Source organism: Schistocerca serialis, chromosome 6 (assembly GCF_023864345.2).
Source record: "Schistocerca serialis cubense isolate TAMUIC-IGC-003099 chromosome 6, iqSchSeri2.2, whole genome shotgun sequence".
Classification (NCBI taxonomy): domain Eukaryota; kingdom Metazoa; phylum Arthropoda; class Insecta; order Orthoptera; family Acrididae; genus Schistocerca; species Schistocerca serialis.
Genome location: NC_064643.1, coordinates 484,996,948 through 485,017,426, shown reverse-complemented (window position 1 = coordinate 485,017,426; position 20,479 = coordinate 484,996,948). Strand labels below are relative to the sequence as shown.

Genomic DNA, 20,479 nt, shown 5'->3' with positions numbered 1-20,479 from the left:
TCGCAGTGTCCGGAGCAAGTATGGTGGGTCTGACACACCGGTGTCAATGTGTTCTTTTTTCCATTTCCAGGAGTGTATATATATATAATGTTCTTTAACAATGCACTGTATTGTTGTAAGTGGTTTTCAATGAAATAACAAAGAAAACTCATCTCTCAGAATTAGCTCAACATTTCATTAATTATACTGACTCTTACATATAAAACATACGAGTGAATTTTAGCGTGTGTAATAACTTAAGCGTCTACAAACGCTTAGGTATCGAGGGGTAACAATACATTGATTATTTTTATTGATTACAGAAGATTCATGCTTCGGAGAATATTCCTACCAATTACAGGACCTACACCCTTCAATACAATTATTATGTAGTAACTGGCTTCTTTATATCCATCCCACAAGTTCATGTTTACCTACACCCCTATAGTATTTACGTCAGAAATTTCTGTTTATGGTCGAAAAATGTTTTTCAATCGGTTTCAGTGGGCTGTTACGTCTCAACATCCTGGATATCAGGGGACGTTTAAGTAACTCCATTGATAGCTAACTTTGATCCTCTGATCGATTTGTTCTTCTGACTTGTTCCTCATGATATTGAGGGCAGTAACTAGAAATGATTCTTACGATGTAATGAAAGTACAATTCCACACTTAAATGTAGAAAAGGTGAGTGGTACAGCCTACATTGACGATTTTGATACCGTCTTCGATTTTTGTCTAGATGTAGAACTGTCTCCTTTGACTTTCGCATTCGGAATAGTTTTGAGTTAGTCCCTTGTGTACAAGTAATCAATCAATGGATTAGTGTTGAAACAATGACGTTCTAGTTGTTAACTACTACTTGGTTTAATTTTTTTTTCCTGAATGTTTCGCATACTGACGGGTAACGAATTTAACAATCACCAATTCACTTTAGTTTATTAAACCATTCTCGCCAGAGATTAATAAACAGCGATAAACAAAACCTGCAAAAGAAAGTCCAACCGTGGCGAAGCAGTAACTGAGGTTGGACTCTCGTTCGGAATATGCGCCTACCAAATCTCTCACGTACCTCATCTCACCCGCAGTTTCTTTTAATCAGTCCTTCAAAAGGAACACAACCGGCGGAACTACTGCTTCCACCCGGGTTTTTCGATGAAACGTAAGCCTTAAGTTTTCCTTCCCTGTGAAATGACATCAGTTTCATTTCTAATATTAATGAAAAGTTTCTGCTCTCAGGAACCTAACCTATTTCCAGGAGAACAAGCATACAGCCTTTAAGAAACACAGTGACCATCTTTTAATTTTTCTCGTTAAATATTTCAGCCTCATGTCACTCAACAGTTATCATTACCAGTTTCGGACTTATTACCAAGTCATAATTATAGGACTGGAATACGTTAAAATATTAACTCGCAAATGAACAGAATTTTAGTTATTTTAAAAAATGCAAATATCAAGGACATCTTGATATCTGTCATTATGTCCCTGAAGGATGAGTTTGAATCCTCCCGACAGCTTGAAATTTTTACTTATTTGAAATACATCTGTTAAATTTAGAGATATTTCCAGAATAAAAACTTTTTGTAAGTGTTGCCTGGTCTGTTTTGATGTCTCTTTGTGTTGGTTTCCTTTTTCTACCTGCTCGCTATTGTCTGATAGTAACTTTCATGGCGGTACTTTGGCGTACACACGCGACCGCCACTTACAAGGAGCAGATCGCGTCTGCAGGTGGGCGTCAACTATCCTGTTCCTGGTGAACGACTACCTCATCCACGTCAGCAGTTAGGTCTTTTTTTTCTTTTTTTACTAGTTTTCAATCTGAAAAGGCTTTCTCTCTCAAAATCAATTATACGTTGTGAATATTATTTATCTTGTATTTGAAATTCAAGACATACCAACTTGATATACCGAGAGTCAGCTGTAGCCTCCACTTTAAACAGTTGCACCGCGGATATGTTTACATGGTGTCTCTCCAGACCTCCAGTTGAATTATCACGTAACGTGTTCCAAGAACGTATGGTTATGTCTAGTAGCTAGTTTCATTTGTAATTTAGTTTCTCCTATATATATATTTTTAAGCAGATCATCTGATGACTTCGTAGTCGATTGAAATTACTAATGGTATAATTTATGTGAAAGTATAATGAAAATGGCCCGCCTGCCTAGCTGCGCGGTCTAACGCGCTGCTTCCCGAGAGGGAAGGCGTGCCGATCCCCGACACGAATCCGCGGTTTTCCATCTGCCTCGGCGAATGCGGGCTGGTTCCCCGTGTGTGTGTGTGTGTGTGTGTGTGTGTGTGTGTGTGTGTGTGTGTGTGTGTAGGACAGATTTACACAGAAAGTAGGAGTAATAGTAGTAGGAACATTGGGAGGTAGTAGTACACAGGTAACAAATATTAGACATCTGTCGTCCACTGTAACACTGTAAACTAGACAGTTTTACCAGCTCCCTGCAAGAGTCCACCACAACAGATAATTTTATCTACAAACTATTTGATTAATTCTCCGCCAGTCAAATGAAGGCTTATATCTAATCCACCTACGGCAAGAGGAGTAATAATCCGATAACGGGAAGATTGACAAATGTAATACGATAAAGATTTTTTTTTGTAGGCAGACCGTGAGAAAAGAGATGCACAGCCCATGCAAAGAATACCAAGTCAGTCAATAAAATGCTGGAACAAACATTTCCAGTCTCCCTATTACGGCGGAAAGGACCATGTAAAGTTATTTTGCCATCCAGTTTCTCGGCCTCGCACATAGATGGTTGTCCACATCTTCCAGAGATTTATATATATATATATATATATATATATATATATATATATATATATATATATAAAAAATTACGTTGGTACGTGAAATGTCCTGGCAGACTGGAACTGTGCACCTGGCCAGGACTAATTAAACCTTGCCTTTCGCGGGCTGTACTCTGCGCCACTCTGATATCCCAGCACGATTCACGACTCGCCCTCAGAGCTTCAAATTCTACCAGTGCTTCTCTCCTACTGCCCAAATTTGGCAGACGCTCTCCCAAATACACTAATCACAAGTATACTGACACCCCTACGTAATGCGGTATTGACCACTAGATGTCACGAGACGCAGACACGGAACTGTGCAAGGAGGTTGGGATCACTGTGTTGTCAGTTGCGACGCATTGACAGCAGGACGGACCACTCAGGCGAGCTAAGTGATTTCGGACGCGGATTTGCGATTGGATATCACCTAAATGAGAAATCCATCAGGGACGTGACAGTCCTTCTGAAGTTTCACAGGGCAATTGTTGGTGTGACTGATGGGGGAATACGAAGGAGCAATAGCAAGCAGCTAAACCAAGGCCAGGCAGACCTCACGTCATGACGGACAGGCACCGTCGATCATTGCGGAGGGTGGTCGTAGAAAGATCGTATGAAATCAGTGGAAGAAGCCAATCGTGAGTTCGGAAGTGCTACCTGCAGCCCAGATAGCACAATGACAGTACGTATGGAGTTAAAAAGAATAGGGTACAAGAATCAAGCACCTGGTCATAAGGCACACATTTCTGTAGCTACTGCTACATGACGCTTTAGTTTGTGTACAAACAGCGGCGCCACTGAACAGTGGATAACTGGAAATGAATGATTTGGAGTGATGAATCACGCTGTGCCATGATGGCAATCAGATGGAAGGTTTCACACTGCCCGGTTAACATTACCTGCCGTCACGATTAGTGCCAACAGTGAAACAGGGAGCCGGTGGCGTTATAGTATGGAGGTGTTTTTCCACGGTTAACATGTCGTCAACTTACTGAGTTTATGAAGACGCTAAATACGAAAGGATACGAACACTTTTGCAGCACTGTGTACTGCGTTCAGTAGAAGAAAAGTTCGGAAAAGACGACTGTATATATCAGAGTGACATTGTATACTGTCGAAGCAGCACCTGCGAGGCAATGGTGTATACGCAGGACCATTCCTGCTATGGTCTGGTCTACTCAGAGTCCCGAGCTGAACTCAATGGAACCATTTTGGGATGAATTATAAATTAGATTTCGCTCTGGACCTCAGATGTCGGACCGTCACTACCTTTTCTCATTTCGGCTCTTGAAGAAGAATAGGTTGCCATTCCTCCGTAGACATTCATTCATGCACCTCACTGAAAATATCCCCAGCAGAGATGAAGACGTTCGAGGCGAAGAGTATACACATCCTATATTAATGTCCAGTAATATGGATGTTCGGAAACTATTTATCAGGCAGTGTATCTTCCTGGTCTAGCACTCCTGGAAGAAACGATAGCTGCAGTTGCTGGCGAAACGGAAGGTTCCCGGTAAAGTCCCAACATTTCAATACACAGAATTTCAATACTGCGGGCACCCCTCTGCAGAGTGAAGATTTATTCTGGATATTAGTACGTGTTGAGCGATAACGTAAATCAAGTGACTGTTTCACCTGGGAAATAGAATTGTATGTAGGACTTTATGTAGTATCGTGTGCCGATCTAGTATTTGAATACCTTGCCATCAAAAAGGTCTTTGTTGTTTACGTTTTGTAGTCTACGGGAACACAAAGTTAGTGAAAGATTATATGAATCTACTCCATTTCCAACAGTTACGAAATGGTCTAATGAACGAGAAGGAGTCATACTTCTCTTTAACTCGCAGATCAAAACATCGCAGAAGTGAACGACTAGGTATGAGTTGACTGGCGACTAAAAGTGTATCAAGTAGGTCACGTCATACGCATGTAATAAGAAAGCAGAGTATTCTGTACATAAAGATTTATCTGTGTGGAAGCACTGTGCAATATGGGGACAATACCTGGTCAGTTTTAAAATAGATTTAATTGATTTCGTATGTGGATAAGATACTGTGAATAAGTACCACTTTTGTACAACAGGAAATGTAAATGTACAGGTGCCTTAAGAAAAATGCCGACAGACTTTAGGGGCAGTTTCCTTACACAGAAATAAATAAAAAATGGTAAGTAAACAAGGGTTCTGAAACGTGTACCTTACGAGCTATGAGCACTTTTTCTTCTTCGCTAGTGTGAAACACCTCTTCTACTGAAGAAGTGCTCATGGTTCTTAAGGTATTTGTTTTACAGCCCATGTTTACTACACTTTTTCTTGTTTTGGTCCATGCTACCTCCTCCCACAATACGAAAACAAAGAGCTTGCAGTAGAAGACGAGCTAGTGCTCAAATTTCTTAAGGTATGCGCTTTGGAGCCCTTATTTACTAGTTTATTTTGTCTTGTTTTGGTGTAAGGAATCAATCGCGTAAGTTTATCGGTGTTCTTGTGGGACACCCTGTACTTTCATGTGGCAGGAAGCTTATGGGTCAGCACATTTTCGGATGCAAAAAGAAATTTATTTGATCGTTTATCATCCAAAATGTGAAGCAACAACTGGTGAAACATATCCAAGTCTTGTGAAGCAGCTGGTGAAAAAATAAAAGATTAATAAATAAATAGTCCAGTAAAGTCTCGGATTATAAAAACATTCTCCACTGTCACGAGAATTTAATGTACTTCGTTAACGGTGGAACAGAGGGATCTGAAGTAAAACTTTTTCGATAATTCACTTGTTTCCCAACTATTAATATGTAAGATATCGATGGCCTGGACGACGCTTGGAGTCCAATGAGAAGATTCTGGCAGTTAAAGAGGCGCATGTTTCAGATCTTAAAGAATTGCACTCCGCAATTTTTTTCTTTTTGCGGAAAACGTTGAAAGATGTGTTGTTGACTTCATTACTGTCAATTCCAAGAAATTTTCTCCTCCTCCGTTAGGATAATCATTACACATATGCGTTTCCTGACCTGAAGTTACCTTTGTATTTCGCCTGATATTTCAACGCCATCTACGGGAGCACTGCAGTCCTTATGGCTTACATTAAGAATTCTTTTCATTTTCATTTACGGACAGAAATGTTTACTACAGAAAAAAATTCGGAATTTTTCACAGCAAACTAATACGCACTGTAAGGTGACATTAGCAATATCTGTGCAAATTTCTAAAAATACAATCACCATGACACAGCAAGTTTGCTTTGAGAATGCTTTCTCACGATGAGCGTGCAGCAAGGCGCGGGTTTTGCCAAGTCACGGCCACTGTGCGCATTTCCACGACGGCAAGTGGAAAACCGGTCAGACGGGCGTACAGGTAGGTGGCGCGCGCGTCCTTCGTTGGAACTTCGTGAACGAGACGGGCCGTGAGCTAGCCGCACCTCGCCACGCGACTACCTCACCTAGGTAAGTTAAGAACGCCTCTTGTTAAGATCCATTATTTTGTCAAATAATTAGCGCCAATAGTCGAGGTTGAAATCTGAGGATCCATTAGCTGACAGTCAGTTTGGATTTAGGAAATGCAAAGGCACGAGCGAGGTCGTTCTGAGGTAAAGAAAAATCAAGACATTCTTACGGTTTATCCCCCCCCCCCCCCTCTCTCTCTCTCTCTCTCACTCTCTCTCTCTCTCTCTCTCTCTCTCTCTCTCTCTCTGTGTGTGTGTGTGTGTGTGTGTGTGTGTGTGTGTGTGTGTGTGATACATACATATCTCCTCCTCCCCCTTTCCCCTCTCTCTATCTCCTCCTCCTGCACTTCCTTTCTGTCCATATCCTCTTCCGTGCTCTCTCTAAGCTTAAGCTTTTTTATTGTTATTGCAAACTAAACACTAATTGGGAATTTTAGTGGCTTAAAACGAATGGGTATATCGACTGGAATCGTTGGTATACGGGGTGTGAGAGATCCCTCCAGCTATCGGACCTGTGGGGAAAATAGCTTCAATGATAGTGATCCCCATAGTTTGAATCTGCGAACGGGTGGGATTAATAAGTTCGGAAGAACCAGATTGCACCCTAGTATTCTAATCATTAGCCGAAAAACCACAAATACGATTTTCCTGTTTTCAATTAAAACCGAACAACACGAAGAAAACGAAAAACAACACACTGTGTCCAATTTTTCTTTAAAATTATATGTAAGTAGAAAAAATACGAATATTGGAAACCTGTTAGTCTTACGGTTTAAATACCCTGCTATCGTAGTTAAAACTGACTGCGAGAAAGAAAACGAAACTGCAAGTTTTCACAGCACAGCATTTTCTTTCTCTCAGTCGTTTTTAACAGAAAACCTGTAGTTCATTGTTTATGAAACTATTTATTGTCCAAGTACGTCCAAATGTCTATTAGAATATTGTGTAAAAATCACAAGTAAATCAGTCAAGAACTTTTCGAGGTATTTGGGAACAACATAAATCACCGACCTACAATGTTATAATGGAAATGAGCGTTTGGCGTCATTGGCCGGGAGGCCCCTCACGGGGCAGGTCTGGCCGCCTTGGTGCAGGTCTTATTACATTCGACGCCACATTGGGCGACCTGCTCGCCCGTAGGACGGCAATCCGTCACGCTGACCACTCAGCTATCGGGGCGGACATATTATGATATAGGTGTATGAATTCAAGAACAAAGAAGCAAAAATTAGAATGGAAAGGCAAGAATGAAGTGCTCGGATTATATAGGGTGTACGACAGAGACGTAGTCTTCCGCCGTACTCTTCAACCTATGCGTTGAAGAAGCAAACGTTCAAGCGTGGGATTAAAATACGGGGTGAAAATATATCAATAAGTTTTGTTGGTGGCATTGTTATCCTCAGCAAAAGTGAGGAAGAACTGCAGGACCTGTGGAATAGAATGAACACACTACTGAGCACACACTAAGGATTGAGACTGAACCGAAGGAAGACAAAGGTATTGGGTAGCGGAGATGAGGTTAGCCGTAAACGTAACATCGAAATTGGGGCCCATGAAATAGACGAAGTGAAGGAATTCTGCCATTCTAGTTACGTATGACGAATGAAGCGAGGAAGTGATATGCAGACTGTCAGAGACAAACAAGTCTACTGCTATCAAACATGGATCTTTAATTTGAGAAGAGCAGAATACTGTGTGGAAGTGATTCACGGACTGTGGGGAACCGGAAGAAGAGAATCGAAGGGTTTGAAATGTATTGCTATAAATGTTGAAAATTAGGACTGATAAGAGGCGGCTCTCTGCAGAATCAGCGAGGGACGAAGGGACAGGATGATAGCTGATGTGTTAAGACAGGAAGGAGTACTTGAGGGAGCTCTAGAGGGTAAAAACTGTAGCTCAAGGTAGTATTATACTATATCCTATAAATAATTGAGGATGTTGGGTGTAAGTGCTACTCTGGGAGGAATGTGTGGCGAGCCGCATCAGACCAGCAGAAGAGTGATGACCAAGCAGAAAAAGGAAAACAATCAAAGACGTGAAGGATCCTTTGTGTGGTAACATAACCCATAGTACGTAGCTGGAATGCTTGCGGTGGATTAATTTTTTTTTCTCTCAGAATTTGGTGAGGCAAGATAAGAAATGTTGATAGCAAACAATTTTTGGTAAGACAACTCTTAAGGCATCTGATTTCAGCCGTTAAAACAGCATCTTACCAAGAAGGTTAACTTACTAAGCACAGATACTCTGTTTCCATCTATTTCGTTTACTGGTGATGACAATAATACCTCGACATTTGAAGCTTACAAAAGATCCGATTTCTGGCATGTTTTCAGCTATCAAAACAGAGGACTCTGTAGCGCCAGTCACACTCTCTTATTATCCATCACACAGGTGAAAATCATCTCTTTTGCAGAGCGACAAACTATAACTGTCCACTGGACTAGGCAGTGCATTCGGAACTTAACTTGCAATATGGAGGTGCTACCCCAAATAACGTGAAAGAGCTTCTGCGAAGTTCCAAAGGAACGGGGAAGGATATAATGGAAATTGGAGCTTCAAGTCAGTCGTTCGGACATGCTCAGGTGGGGTGACTACCAGTGCTGAGGTCGTGAAAGGCACGTATCTCTGTTGGAGTACAGGTATGGCACACAATTTTAACTTGACACACACAACCGAAAGTTACCCTGTTGTCACTTTTCATATTGCAGTTAGTGTGGTATCACGTATCGATACCACACCACGGGCGTCATAGCAAGTTTCCATCTAACATTGCTAGTAGTTGCTTGGAATCCGGCGGACCCAATGAAGCACGACTGCTGAGCCATACCCTCAGAGTCTCTATACCATGAGCGCCCTCTGCTGCCGCGGTAGAGGACGTCCTGCGACAGCTGTTCAGCCACTCGCACTCGGACCCACATCGCTATGCGATGCTACACAGAAGCCATCTAGTCACGGCTCCACTACCATAGTTCGTGCTTAGTACAGCAAGACCCTTCCTTGACACTGATGAGCTGGGCTCTGTTTCTTTATGCTGTATTTGTATCTAGTATTCATTCACTTTGAGAACTATAACTTAAGTAAACCTATCTATTTTGATATCTTGTTTATTAATCATTCCAACGATGACAGTTGTCACACCAGTCTATAGCCCACTTCTCCTTACTGTTGTGTATGAAGTCGTACATAACCACTGGAAATAGGTGTGGAAACTTTTAGCGGTTTTATCTATACCACGTTAACAGCACGACTGTAGTGAAAAATATTCTGTCCTGTTCAGTATGATGAGAGGCGATAGCACAAGGTACAATTAGGAAATCTTACGAAACTTCGACCATCTACCGTGCATACACTCAGTGAAAACACACACATGCAAATTGTCTTCTTAATAACAGCGGATGTGAGTAAATATTTTCTAAACAAGAGGCATTCTTATTTATCAGCATAAAACATCTATAAAGAGAACAAACGGCTTCATTTCTAAAAGCACGTACACGTCGCTAGTGTCAGATCGGTATGCTTGCGACAGCATACACCAGTGAAACTTTTGTTGCTACAGACGAGCTCTCTCAATTCCGCGCTGGGGCCGAACGCTGGTACCTGTGCTGAGAGACTGCGTTCTGACCGATATGAAATATTTATCATCCGATTTTTCGACAACTATTGGGGAGGGGGGGGGGGGGGATGGTTCAAATAGCTCTAAGCACTATGGGATTTAACATCTGATGCCATCAGTCCCCTAGAACTTAGGACTACTTAAACCTAACTAACCTAAGGACACACATCCATGCTCGAGGCTGGATTCGAACCTGCGACCGTAGCAGCCGCGTGGTTCCGGACTGAAGCGCCTAGAACTGCTCGACCACAGCAGCCGGCATTTGGGGGAAAAATTTTCATTTTTGCAGATCATACAGTCTGATACCTTCAGTCAATAAAAAAAACCAATTTCTTTTCGCTGTCCGTCATACTTACTGCGCTGCATCAAATTAAGTAAAACACTGCACGAAATTTCAAAGAATTCGAAGAAGTAAAAACGCATTGCGTAAACTTTACGTATGGTTGATTTTAGCTCATACCCTGCATTGAATGAGATGTCGATGAGATATTGAAATTTTATTTAAATCTGACGGCAGAAGAATATCTTATTTCTTTCTCGAGTTATTGGGTTTTACCGTATATCCGAAGGAAGGCCGCGCGCGACGCGCTCATTCATGTCCTTGCAAATCGCGAATTGTGTGATCCCAACAATCGTCAAATCTCAAACAGTTCAAGATATCGAAACGAGGTTTTCTGAAAATGATAAAAAGCAGTAAGACATATACGTTGTATGCATGAATACTCGAAACTCGAGTTATGGAAGTAATTCGTCCGCAGCAGTGAGAGAGGACGGCGCCTCAGGATGCATTCAGACGTCCATAACACTGTAGAAAACCCAAACAGCGAACGTATACAAGTCTGCATCTCCTGTGTATACAGACCTACGGCTGCTGAAGGGTTAATGCGTTCCAAAACGCCCTGCATAGAAACGGGATTTGTCCGCGGCTCATACCTCGGAATCTATTGGTGACTGAAAGATATGATTAAGTGTTTTGGATAGCCCTTCGGCTAGGGGCCATTTGTATACCCAATACAACGATAGTATTACTGTACTCATATCACAGTGTCGAAGTTCGAATATTACACACTTCCTCCAACTCAGGCAAAAGCAACAAATCGGTTCGTTCGTTTTGCGTTCCATGTAGTCTATGTTGCGCCTTAAAGATCTTACGAAGGCAACATATAGTACATGTGCGGTTTCTGACAAAACCCGAAAAACATGGTTTTCGGGTACCAAAACCGAGCCGTGGATTTAAAGACAGGTATGCACAGCACATGCCTGAAATTTTTACGACATATTCTAAAACCCCGAACTCGAAAAAAATCTTTAAAACTTCCTTGACATCTTTATCCGTTTTTCAGTTTCTGAGGTTCACAGTTACCCTACTTCTACACGCGAAATATGCGCGTAAAATCCTGTTACAAACGAAAATGTAGTTTGTAACGTGACGTATCACGGAGAAGTAATATACTGTAAAGTTTCTCCATCATCTTCAGAAGAGTTCTGGGAACGCCATGTAGTACTGATGCACATGCAAAATTTTTGTGCACGTAAGATCGGTTTTGAGGGGTAAATAGTCTTGCGTCATTTCAATTTACATAAGTAAACTGCCAAAATGTTACTGACCCATAAAGTTCTTTTCGTATGGGTGACATGACCTGCTGCGGCGGGAAAAACGAGTGAACCAGTGGAAATGATCCTAACGTGGCGCAAAAACGGAGAATATGCTTCTATTTAAAAAGACTGACTAGAAAATGGGGTAACAGCTGCCTTATTGTATCTGCCTTAGCACCTTTAAAAATTTTCCCAAAAATGTTGGCATGCGAACATATCCGCGATTGTCATGTTGAGAGAGAAGGAGCCAATGGCAGTAGCAAAATAATGGAAGATATAAGACAGCGGCTGTGGGATAGAAAAAGCAAAGGACACATTGGTAGTGTGGGGCATAGTGTCAGTGGAACATAATTGATAATGACGTAATTGTGTTACGAAAAGAATGAAGGAGACAATGCCAGTGGGAGAGGAATAAAGATAAGGAGAAAGTGGAAGTTGATGAGAGCTAGTGATGTTGAGAGTGTCTGGCAACGATAAATAGGAAGAGGAAGAGAGAGATAGTGACAGAAGCAGTGGGATTGAATGAGTGAATGAATAAGTAGTATGCGAGAGCAAGAGGGAGACACTGACAGTGAGAGGAGACATACCAGTACGACAGAACGAAAGGTACTGTGGCTGTTACGCAGGCGACAATGGCAGACACAGAGAGGTGATGACAATCAGTGAGAGAACGGGCAAGTGGGAAATGAGTTACAGTTAGGGGAGTTCGTGGGAGTGAGAGGTGAATTGCATATTGAAAAGAGTCTTGGAACTAGCCAAGGTTACGCTTTCGCCGGCCGTGAACACACACTGGGAGCGCCAACTGCTTCCGTGAGCTGCGGAGAAAGCCAGCGATACATGGCGTCCACACACACACACACACACACACACACACACACACACACACACACACACACACACACCTGTGTACGATTCCTTCAGCGGCTATAAGTAGCACGTGTGGAGGAGACAAGAACGTGATAATATCATCTATTTTCTAAAAACGTTTCATTTTTAAAAAGGACGAAGCCCAAACCAAGTTCTTTCAACTTCTAAATGATCATTTTCACAACATTCAGAGCATATGTAGACGCTGATAACACAGTAAAGCGAAGACCTAGTCTCAGACTGGGAGACCTCAGTGGAAGTGGGGCTGCTGATTACCGTGCAGTCAACGTCGTGGCCATAAGAGCTGGAGCACGAACTTATGTGGACGAGGATAGATCAATAAATAGTCTTGAACTTTTCCTGTACTGATTATTTGGAAACTAAGGAAAAAATTAAGCAGGAGATAGCTGGACATGGATTTGTGGATTAGAGCCCCTCTCCTCACGATCCGAGGCTAAGCTTTTATATACTGTGTAAAGTACCATGTTAAGATTCAACTGCCCTAATAGAGAAGTTCCACTGACACTTCTCCGTGCAATGTCTAATGATTAAGTCTATCTACTAAAGGTTTTAGATAGAGTGCAGAGGATGCAAACTGTCTCTGGCTCCTCATCCACCATTCTGAATTAGGGAGCTATGAAGCCGCCATTATGCGAGTAGGCACAATAGAGAGATTAGCGGTTTAATCTATGACTTCGGCACACCGTTTTCACATCCAGAGTGGTACAGCACGACCTCTGCTATCCTTTCAGGACATATTCAGGTAGTGGAACTTACTTCCTTTTCAATGATGACCAACCAGTTACATCTGGGCCGTGCGTCAATGCGCAAATATACATAAGCGACACCTAACAACAAGGTGTGTATGGCAATAACAAAACAGTGGTCGACTGTGAGATACCTCGAATAGAGTGCTGTATTGTGTGGATACATTTCACAACGTGGAGTGCGATTCAAATAGTAAACTGGTTTCCTCGCCAACATAAGTGTTTCCATCGGTGAACTGCTGCGCACCCTTCACGTGTGCTCAGATCAGCGAATGCTCCACTGGCTCTTTTTCATACTTTATTGTGATGAAAATTTTTTGTGTATTTGCTCGTAATTAACCACATCTTTATTTACAAGTTTTTTATTCTTATACACGTATTTCAGTACGAGTTTTGAACTTAATCTCATCATCTGGTGATTGAGTATAGGTATGTGTGTCATCGAGCATAAATACACGTTTAAAATAAATCCTCTCTTGCTCCTGCTGTCAAACATCACTTTACACATGCTAGACGTATTGGTGGTCTAGTGGTAAAGCAATCCTGTCAACCAAAAGGTCACGTGATAGGATACAAGCAATTTTTACTCTACCTATACTCTAGCCTTCACCTCTCAATAACGTGAAGACATGCCAGGAAAGGCACGTGGTTTGAGTTCCGCGTTAAACTGTAGGTCGATTTTCTCCTGCAGGATTACTGGGATACTTTCGGGCCATGCAGGCTGTCGAAGTGGTGTCTAATTGAAAGAATTGCACGAGGCCAGTTATGCCATACAACTATTGCTTTATTGTGCCTGTCACGAAAGTTGTTCATCACACCACAGGAGGAATTTAGAGGAAATAGCTGTGGTATGGCTTCCTCTGATTACTCAATTGATCCATGGTGACGTACCTAACCTGGCGACAGAGTACAAATATAGATCAGTTGGACAAATAGTCTATCAATGTCATGAAAGACATGAATCTCGAAAACTCCTCTCATAACAATGAACCAGATACCGCATGCTCAAGAACATAGCGGTAGAACGGCATCGAATGCAGAAAAGTCGTCTCCACACCTTCCTTATCGAAATGAGAAGTACATCTCTCCCCACGGACTGCAGATGAGTACAAAACGCACGACTTTGTCCTGGGTGATTTTTCTGCTATTGCAGGCAATATTTTCAACGGTGTGTGTGAGTCACTGGCTAGAGACAATAAGTTCCGGAAGTGGGTACTGACGGTGAGTCATGCAGACAGCAGCTAGTATCTGCTCTCACGATGATAAGGCGCACAGCCCGCGGACAGATACGTCTACGGAAAGCTGACAGCTGTACCACTATTCTCCTCTACACTTCACTTCAGAAAAAAAAAAAATCACAACATTGGAAATGTAGATGCATGATACGCGACGGCAAAAAATGTTCCCACTATAAATCTTCTATACCTGGACACATGAAGGGATTTTCTCTGCCTCGTGATGACTGGGTGTTGTGTGATGTCCTTAGGTTGGTTAGGTTTAAGTAGTTCTAAGTTCTAGCGGACTGATGACCATAGATGTTAAGTCCCATAGTGCTCAGAACCATTTGAACCATATTTGGACACATGATCTCTCAGAATCACATTCACAGATTCTCGTCTATGCACCTCACCAGAGCTTCACATCTCTCTGAAAATCGCCCTTATTGTGGTATTCGGTATCACTTTGTTGCTTTATTTTGTGGTCGACGAACATTCATCGGAAACAATGATTTTCTCGAATTCCCTAAGAAATCGTGACATTGCTGTTCGCGCTCTCCCTGTGTTTGAAGAGTCTATCACAGAGCGAGAAGCGTACACATCGATTGCCCACTCACAGTGCTGCTGTTCACAAGAAAACATCGCAGAGTAACCAACAGGAATTCCGAAACGGCGTTGATATCTTTGTTCAGTTTAGAGAATCATAGTTTGCTTTAAATGCGCACGAATTAATGATAAAGTGCAAAAAATTAAGGAAATGATAATATTCATGCACAACGTAAGTAATTAGTGTCTCGCCTCAGCTACGTCACAAACATACAGCTGTAGTATTTCACGGAAATGTGAAGGGAAACGAATACACAACGTTAGTAATAGAGACAGCAGATGGAAGATATGAGTGTGGAAGGATTGCGCGTACGATTATCGTGAGACATACTTGAATAATACTGAAGTATACTGGGATATTCGCCGAACTGGCCTGAAGAAATGCGTGAACGAAATTCGTGCACCTATAGCCAGGTTATTTAATACGGCTGCATCACACGTTGCCTGAAAAGTTTGAAAACAGATGCAAAACTGTCTAGTAGATATACACAACCAGTTTTTTTTTTCGATATTGTACAAAACAATCACATTGTCTCTATGATACACCACACTGAAGTGCCACAAGATGCGGTGAGAAGAGATGGTTCACGGGGATTTGTAGTATCCATATGAGAATATACCGGAAAAAGAAAAAACTAGCGATGCTATGAAACATCCTTCGCTACCACTAATAATCCGCTATAAACCAAACCCTGACAAACCATTTCATGAGACCTTCCTCGTATATTCGAAAGCTATTTTAAGTATCAACACCTTGCGGATATTCTTTTCATTTCAGATTATGCAACTGATATTTTGCTGTCTCTGGCATATTTGTGGTAAATTAATGTATTAAGTTCCCTTATTCTCCGACATACACGTAAAAATCAGAAGCCATTGCTTGGACCTTCATGCCATTTCACCTGTGCTCATTCGTGTAGACAGCATCTTCAATTACCTACATACGGTCCTTCAACTCGTACGACGACAAAAAATGTGAACGATATCTCCTGCTTCATGACGCTTAACGAATGTATTAGGAAGTAATCGATAGATAGAAAGTGGTCGATATCCGTACGTCTTAGATCTTATTATTTTTTTTTTTCTGGTTTACTGGCACTCTGGTGCTCACATTTACGTGGAACTGCGACTCACTAGGAGTAACATAGTAGAAAACTAAGCAATAACCTACACAAACTACTTAGGCTTGTGAACACAGGTGGTTAATACATAATGGGAAACATGCGGATCAGATCTTTAGGCAAGCCGCGTCCCCTTGCCTACTTCGTCAAATCGTAACACAAACGAATCTATGCGATCAGCACCCACATACGAATATGTGAATATCCTTACATGACGAATGTGATAAGTTGCACGCTGTCGTCGATATAGTCGACAACAGTCTTCCCATGAGGAAAACCATCAACGTCTAACAAAGAACGTGTAATAGATAGAGATCGACTAAGACTCTTATTTGAGGAGGACTACGCTTATTTGACTTCTGCTTCGTGCCTAGATGTGTTTTACACACAAATGCAAAACCAAATTAAACGAGCAAATTAAATAAGTAACTTTACTTAGTAATTCAAAAGTAAAAGTTGAGAAAATGTTTTGTTTTTTTCCCTATTTACTTTCTCAGATTAATGATTCGTTACGATTGATACATAACTTAATTCTTTGGTTTCACATGGCGACACACGTCTCGTCCGAGTATATTGCCGACATTACTGTAATCTGAAAGAAATACAAATGGCTAAAGTATCAAAGTTCAAGAAAAAGATAATTCAATTCATTTTCTACTTCAGTTGTTACTTCAGATAAGATACGTATCAGCCACTTGTTTGTTCACTCCTAAATAACAGCAAGCGGCAAATTGTCCATATAAAAATATACTGAAAAAGACACAAAAAACACTATTACGTATGCACACCAACAATCGTCAGGCATCTATTTGTTATCAAAATCTTCCGACATACTGCAATTCTATCGAGCTATTCACGTCATCTACTGTTAAGTCTGAAGCACTAAGGATTAAAAATTAACATCAAAAGGAAAGACAGTAGCCTTGAATCTAAGCAAAAGCTTGCACTGCAGTAACAGAATCGTTGCTGCGAGTTAGTTAATAGAAGAACCGTTCCATAGCGAAGGAACGTTTCTACGTAAACAAACTTGAAACAACACACAAATGTTTTGAAATCGCAAGTCGCGCCGCTCGGAGCTTTCTTTACCTTGCGTGTATAACCCCATCTCCTACCGTTACAATGCTACAGCGCCGACTGACGACGGCTGTGTGGCACGACATACTACCTGTTGCGCGAGCGACGGTGGCGCACTCTTTCGGCCTTCCGAGACTCGCGCCACAGCGCCACGTTCCGCGCTCATTATCCGGAGCTTGGACAACGCTAGCTGTCGAGTCTTGTTTCGCGTGATGTTCGACTGACGCGGCAAGGATACGGAATCTGATTCAGTTTAAGTGTCAGAAAGCGTCCGACTCGGCAAAATAATTCTGCATGACAAGCATTTGAAAAATACGTTTGTGAACAGTTCGTGTAAACAAGGGCTAGTCTCGACAGCCTGTAGATCTTGACGACAAACACGTTCACTGGAAATCGGAGAGTCCCAGCTTGAATTTCGCTACATTGAGTGTTTTTTCAGTAGTCGAAGAGCAGACTGCTTTCTTTGTAAAACACCGCTACTTTTTGCACCTGAAATATCTTTCAAAGACCATTTACTCAGATTAACCGTAAGGATGGCCTGTTTAATTTCGATTAATGGCGATGAGTAATAACAAATCAATAATAACAGTTTCCAATATGATCACGACGAGGGCAACACGGAACAACTTACGTCGGAAAACGGTGAAAACAAGAGATAAAAATATGTTAAAGTATTATTTACAATCATTCAAAGTGTCAAGCCAAGTTAGTGCAGTTGTTAATACACTGAAGTCGTATTAGGAAGAAGAGGGGTTCAAATCTCAGTTTGACAATACATGTAAAGATTTTCGGTACTTTCCCTAAATCATTTCAATTTAGTCTTTCTCCACTTACAAGCTTGAGCTTCGTGTCTTCGTCGATGTTTTGGGGCAATCTCTGCCTGACAAACAAGTATATTTAAGGAGTAAATGGTTCAGCTTTCAATCTTTCCTACACCAGATCCTTTACTCTATTGTCCGCAGACTATGCAGTACATTCAGTTTATTTACTTGGTAATCTTTAAATGCAGAGGTTAAAAATACCGCTTCAGTTGTAAATTATTGTCACACGACCGGTTTCGGACTGTTATAAGCCCATCCTCAGGTGTCGTAGCTGTGCTGTGGTCCCCGAGCGCCGCGTGTACCAGGCGCGGTGTGCTGCCTATGAGCGCAGAACAAGGAGTTCTTGGGTGAGACACATTGTATGGCTTTCGGTGCTGGGGAGTATGGTACAGCGAGGAAAACGAGAAATTAAAAAACTTTTCATTACACACACAGCGCTTGACATTCAGTGTGAAAAGTGACAAACGCTCTGAGCAGCGCTTTTGTCTAAAGTATTTTTGTTGCACGTGTAATGACAAAGATCAGCCTAAAATTGGTCTGAAGAGCCCATAAAATAATTTCTGTCACTCTAATACCGTATTCGGTATTTTCGGACGATTATTTATGGTGTCATTTCGAGGTTTTTACGGAAGTTAAAAGTGAAGTTACGTTCACCTTCGGCGACACTGGCGTTTCATCAGCTGCCTGCTTGATACAGCACACTTGACCAGCTAGTGATGTAGTACTGCTCCCCTCGGGAAATGAGAGTAAACGACAGGGTCGATTTGAAATTTCGCCACTAGTTAAGTTCGTGCAGCGATGAGGCTTCTCCACACTGGAGGGGAATATTCTTCAAACAAGTATTGCAGCCAAAATAAACGTTCAGAAACTCCAATCAATCCCAAACAAATACCTAAGGAGGGTCAAAATAACCTAATAACGCTTCAAGCTTGGTGTTAGAAGGCGTCAAGAGACACTTCGAAAATCTAGCCAATGTGTTTTACGGAGTATGCAAACGATCTACGAATGTGGCTATATATAGATAAGGCCAATACTGTCTGGGGTTTTTTAACGCCTGTTATTTTGGCTCGCTGTAGGGAAGCTACACTGTAGCTTTGTTTCCTCCTTTTCACCTGAATTTCCATTTATACCGTGGATTTAAGTAGGAGTGACGTCTTGTTTTGGCGTGCAGACATTGGTTTACTACCTAATTTTACTAAATATAATTTTTTATATAGGTTTCCAGTATATCTGATTTGCAAAATCCAACATAAAATATCTAGTGGACGAGTATAATAAAGAACGCAGTGTAACGTATGAAATTTGAGCAAACCCCTAACGTCGTACTAAAGTGGAAAAGCGGATTAGATAAAGGGGCTGAAGGATAAGTTCCAGGACAACAACATTGAAAAGCCTCCTCAAAGAAAGACAGCCGAATATGTACAGCCGGCGTTGCTAACTATGGCGGAAGTTTTACGTACTACCGACGCCGATATCTACTGTGAAATACGACAAAAGCTGCTTCCAACTATTCGAAACTGACGGCGGGCAGTGCTGTGATGGAGAATTTGCTTGCTGCGCGACGCCCATCTGTGACCTGCGCTTAGTCAACAGTAACTGTTGGAGTCCTATTTGTCAGCATGCAAGTCCTTGAAAGGACAGGTTTGCAGCAAGACAGGTATCCGCACGGACAGAGAAAGTCTGGATCACCACGTACTGTTAGCACGGTGACCATTTATTGCGACTTCCCTCGATGCGGCCGCAGGGAGGACGCATGCCGGCATTGGCGGCGCTTAACGACAAACTCTGGGTACAGGAGAGCCACCACGGCGCCTTCTCAGACGAGTCACGGTTCTGGGTAGAACATCGCGACGGGCGTACACGTGAAGGCTCCGTGGATGACGAACGTTGCCAGACTGGCGCGACGGTATGCGGTGCCACTGACTGCACAACGCGATCAGCTGTGGTTCGCTTAGGCGGTAATTCGGACACCAGCATTTATATTTCTGGCTTGTTAAGACCGGTCGCTGTGCCCTATTTTCGAGGTCTTCGCGACGTTACAATTCTAGGTAAGCAAAACGGTTTGGAGACGCGGTGCTAGGATCCGAACAGCCATTACGAAAGTGTAACTTAAATGCTCCAGGAACTGAAACGGGAATCCTTGGAAGACGTAGCTCCGGCGAAACGCGGCTGGGTAAATTTAGAGAAGCTGTGTTCTAAGAAGACTGTCGTGCCATCATTGTGCTACCAGAATCGTAGAGCCTATCTCACGTAGTGATCATGAGAATAAGACCAGGGCAAGTATAAAAGCAGTCAGTCCCTTTTCCAGTCACTTTTCCCTCGTCGCGATAGGAACGTGGCAGAAAATCAATAATATCTTAAGCAGGACGACCTTTATTGCACTATCTTTATATGTCGTTACTGACCAGTTTCTACCTGTGGTCATTCTGAAACGTATTTGCGTCGGTGCTATATATGTATCGTATTTTAGAGGTTTTGGGAAAGCCTCTAACTGTGTCAATCATGATTTAAATAACGAAAAACTGCACCACTTTTTTTATGCTTAGCACAACGCGATTCGACAACTCATTCTCATTTTGAAGTGA

At 42.0% G+C, this 20,479-nt stretch overlaps 1 protein-coding gene across 6 annotated transcripts in view; it reads right to left on the bottom strand.

The window, feature by feature from the left end:
* The window catches only part of LOC126483732 (hepatocyte nuclear factor 4-gamma), a 220,339-nt gene that overhangs the window by 57,690 nt on the left and 142,170 nt on the right, over nt 1–20,479 (bottom strand). The window contains exon 1 of one of the 6 annotated variants that reach the window (XM_050106846.1): nt 17,086–17,157. The exons of the other annotated variants lie outside the window; for them this stretch is intronic. Coding sequence (XP_049962803.1) covers nt 17,086–17,104 — 19 coding nt within the window. The 5' untranslated portion in view covers nt 17,105–17,157. Of the gene's footprint in view, nt 1–17,085; nt 17,158–20,479 lie in introns of those variants that run through there. 6 annotated transcript variants of the gene reach the window in all.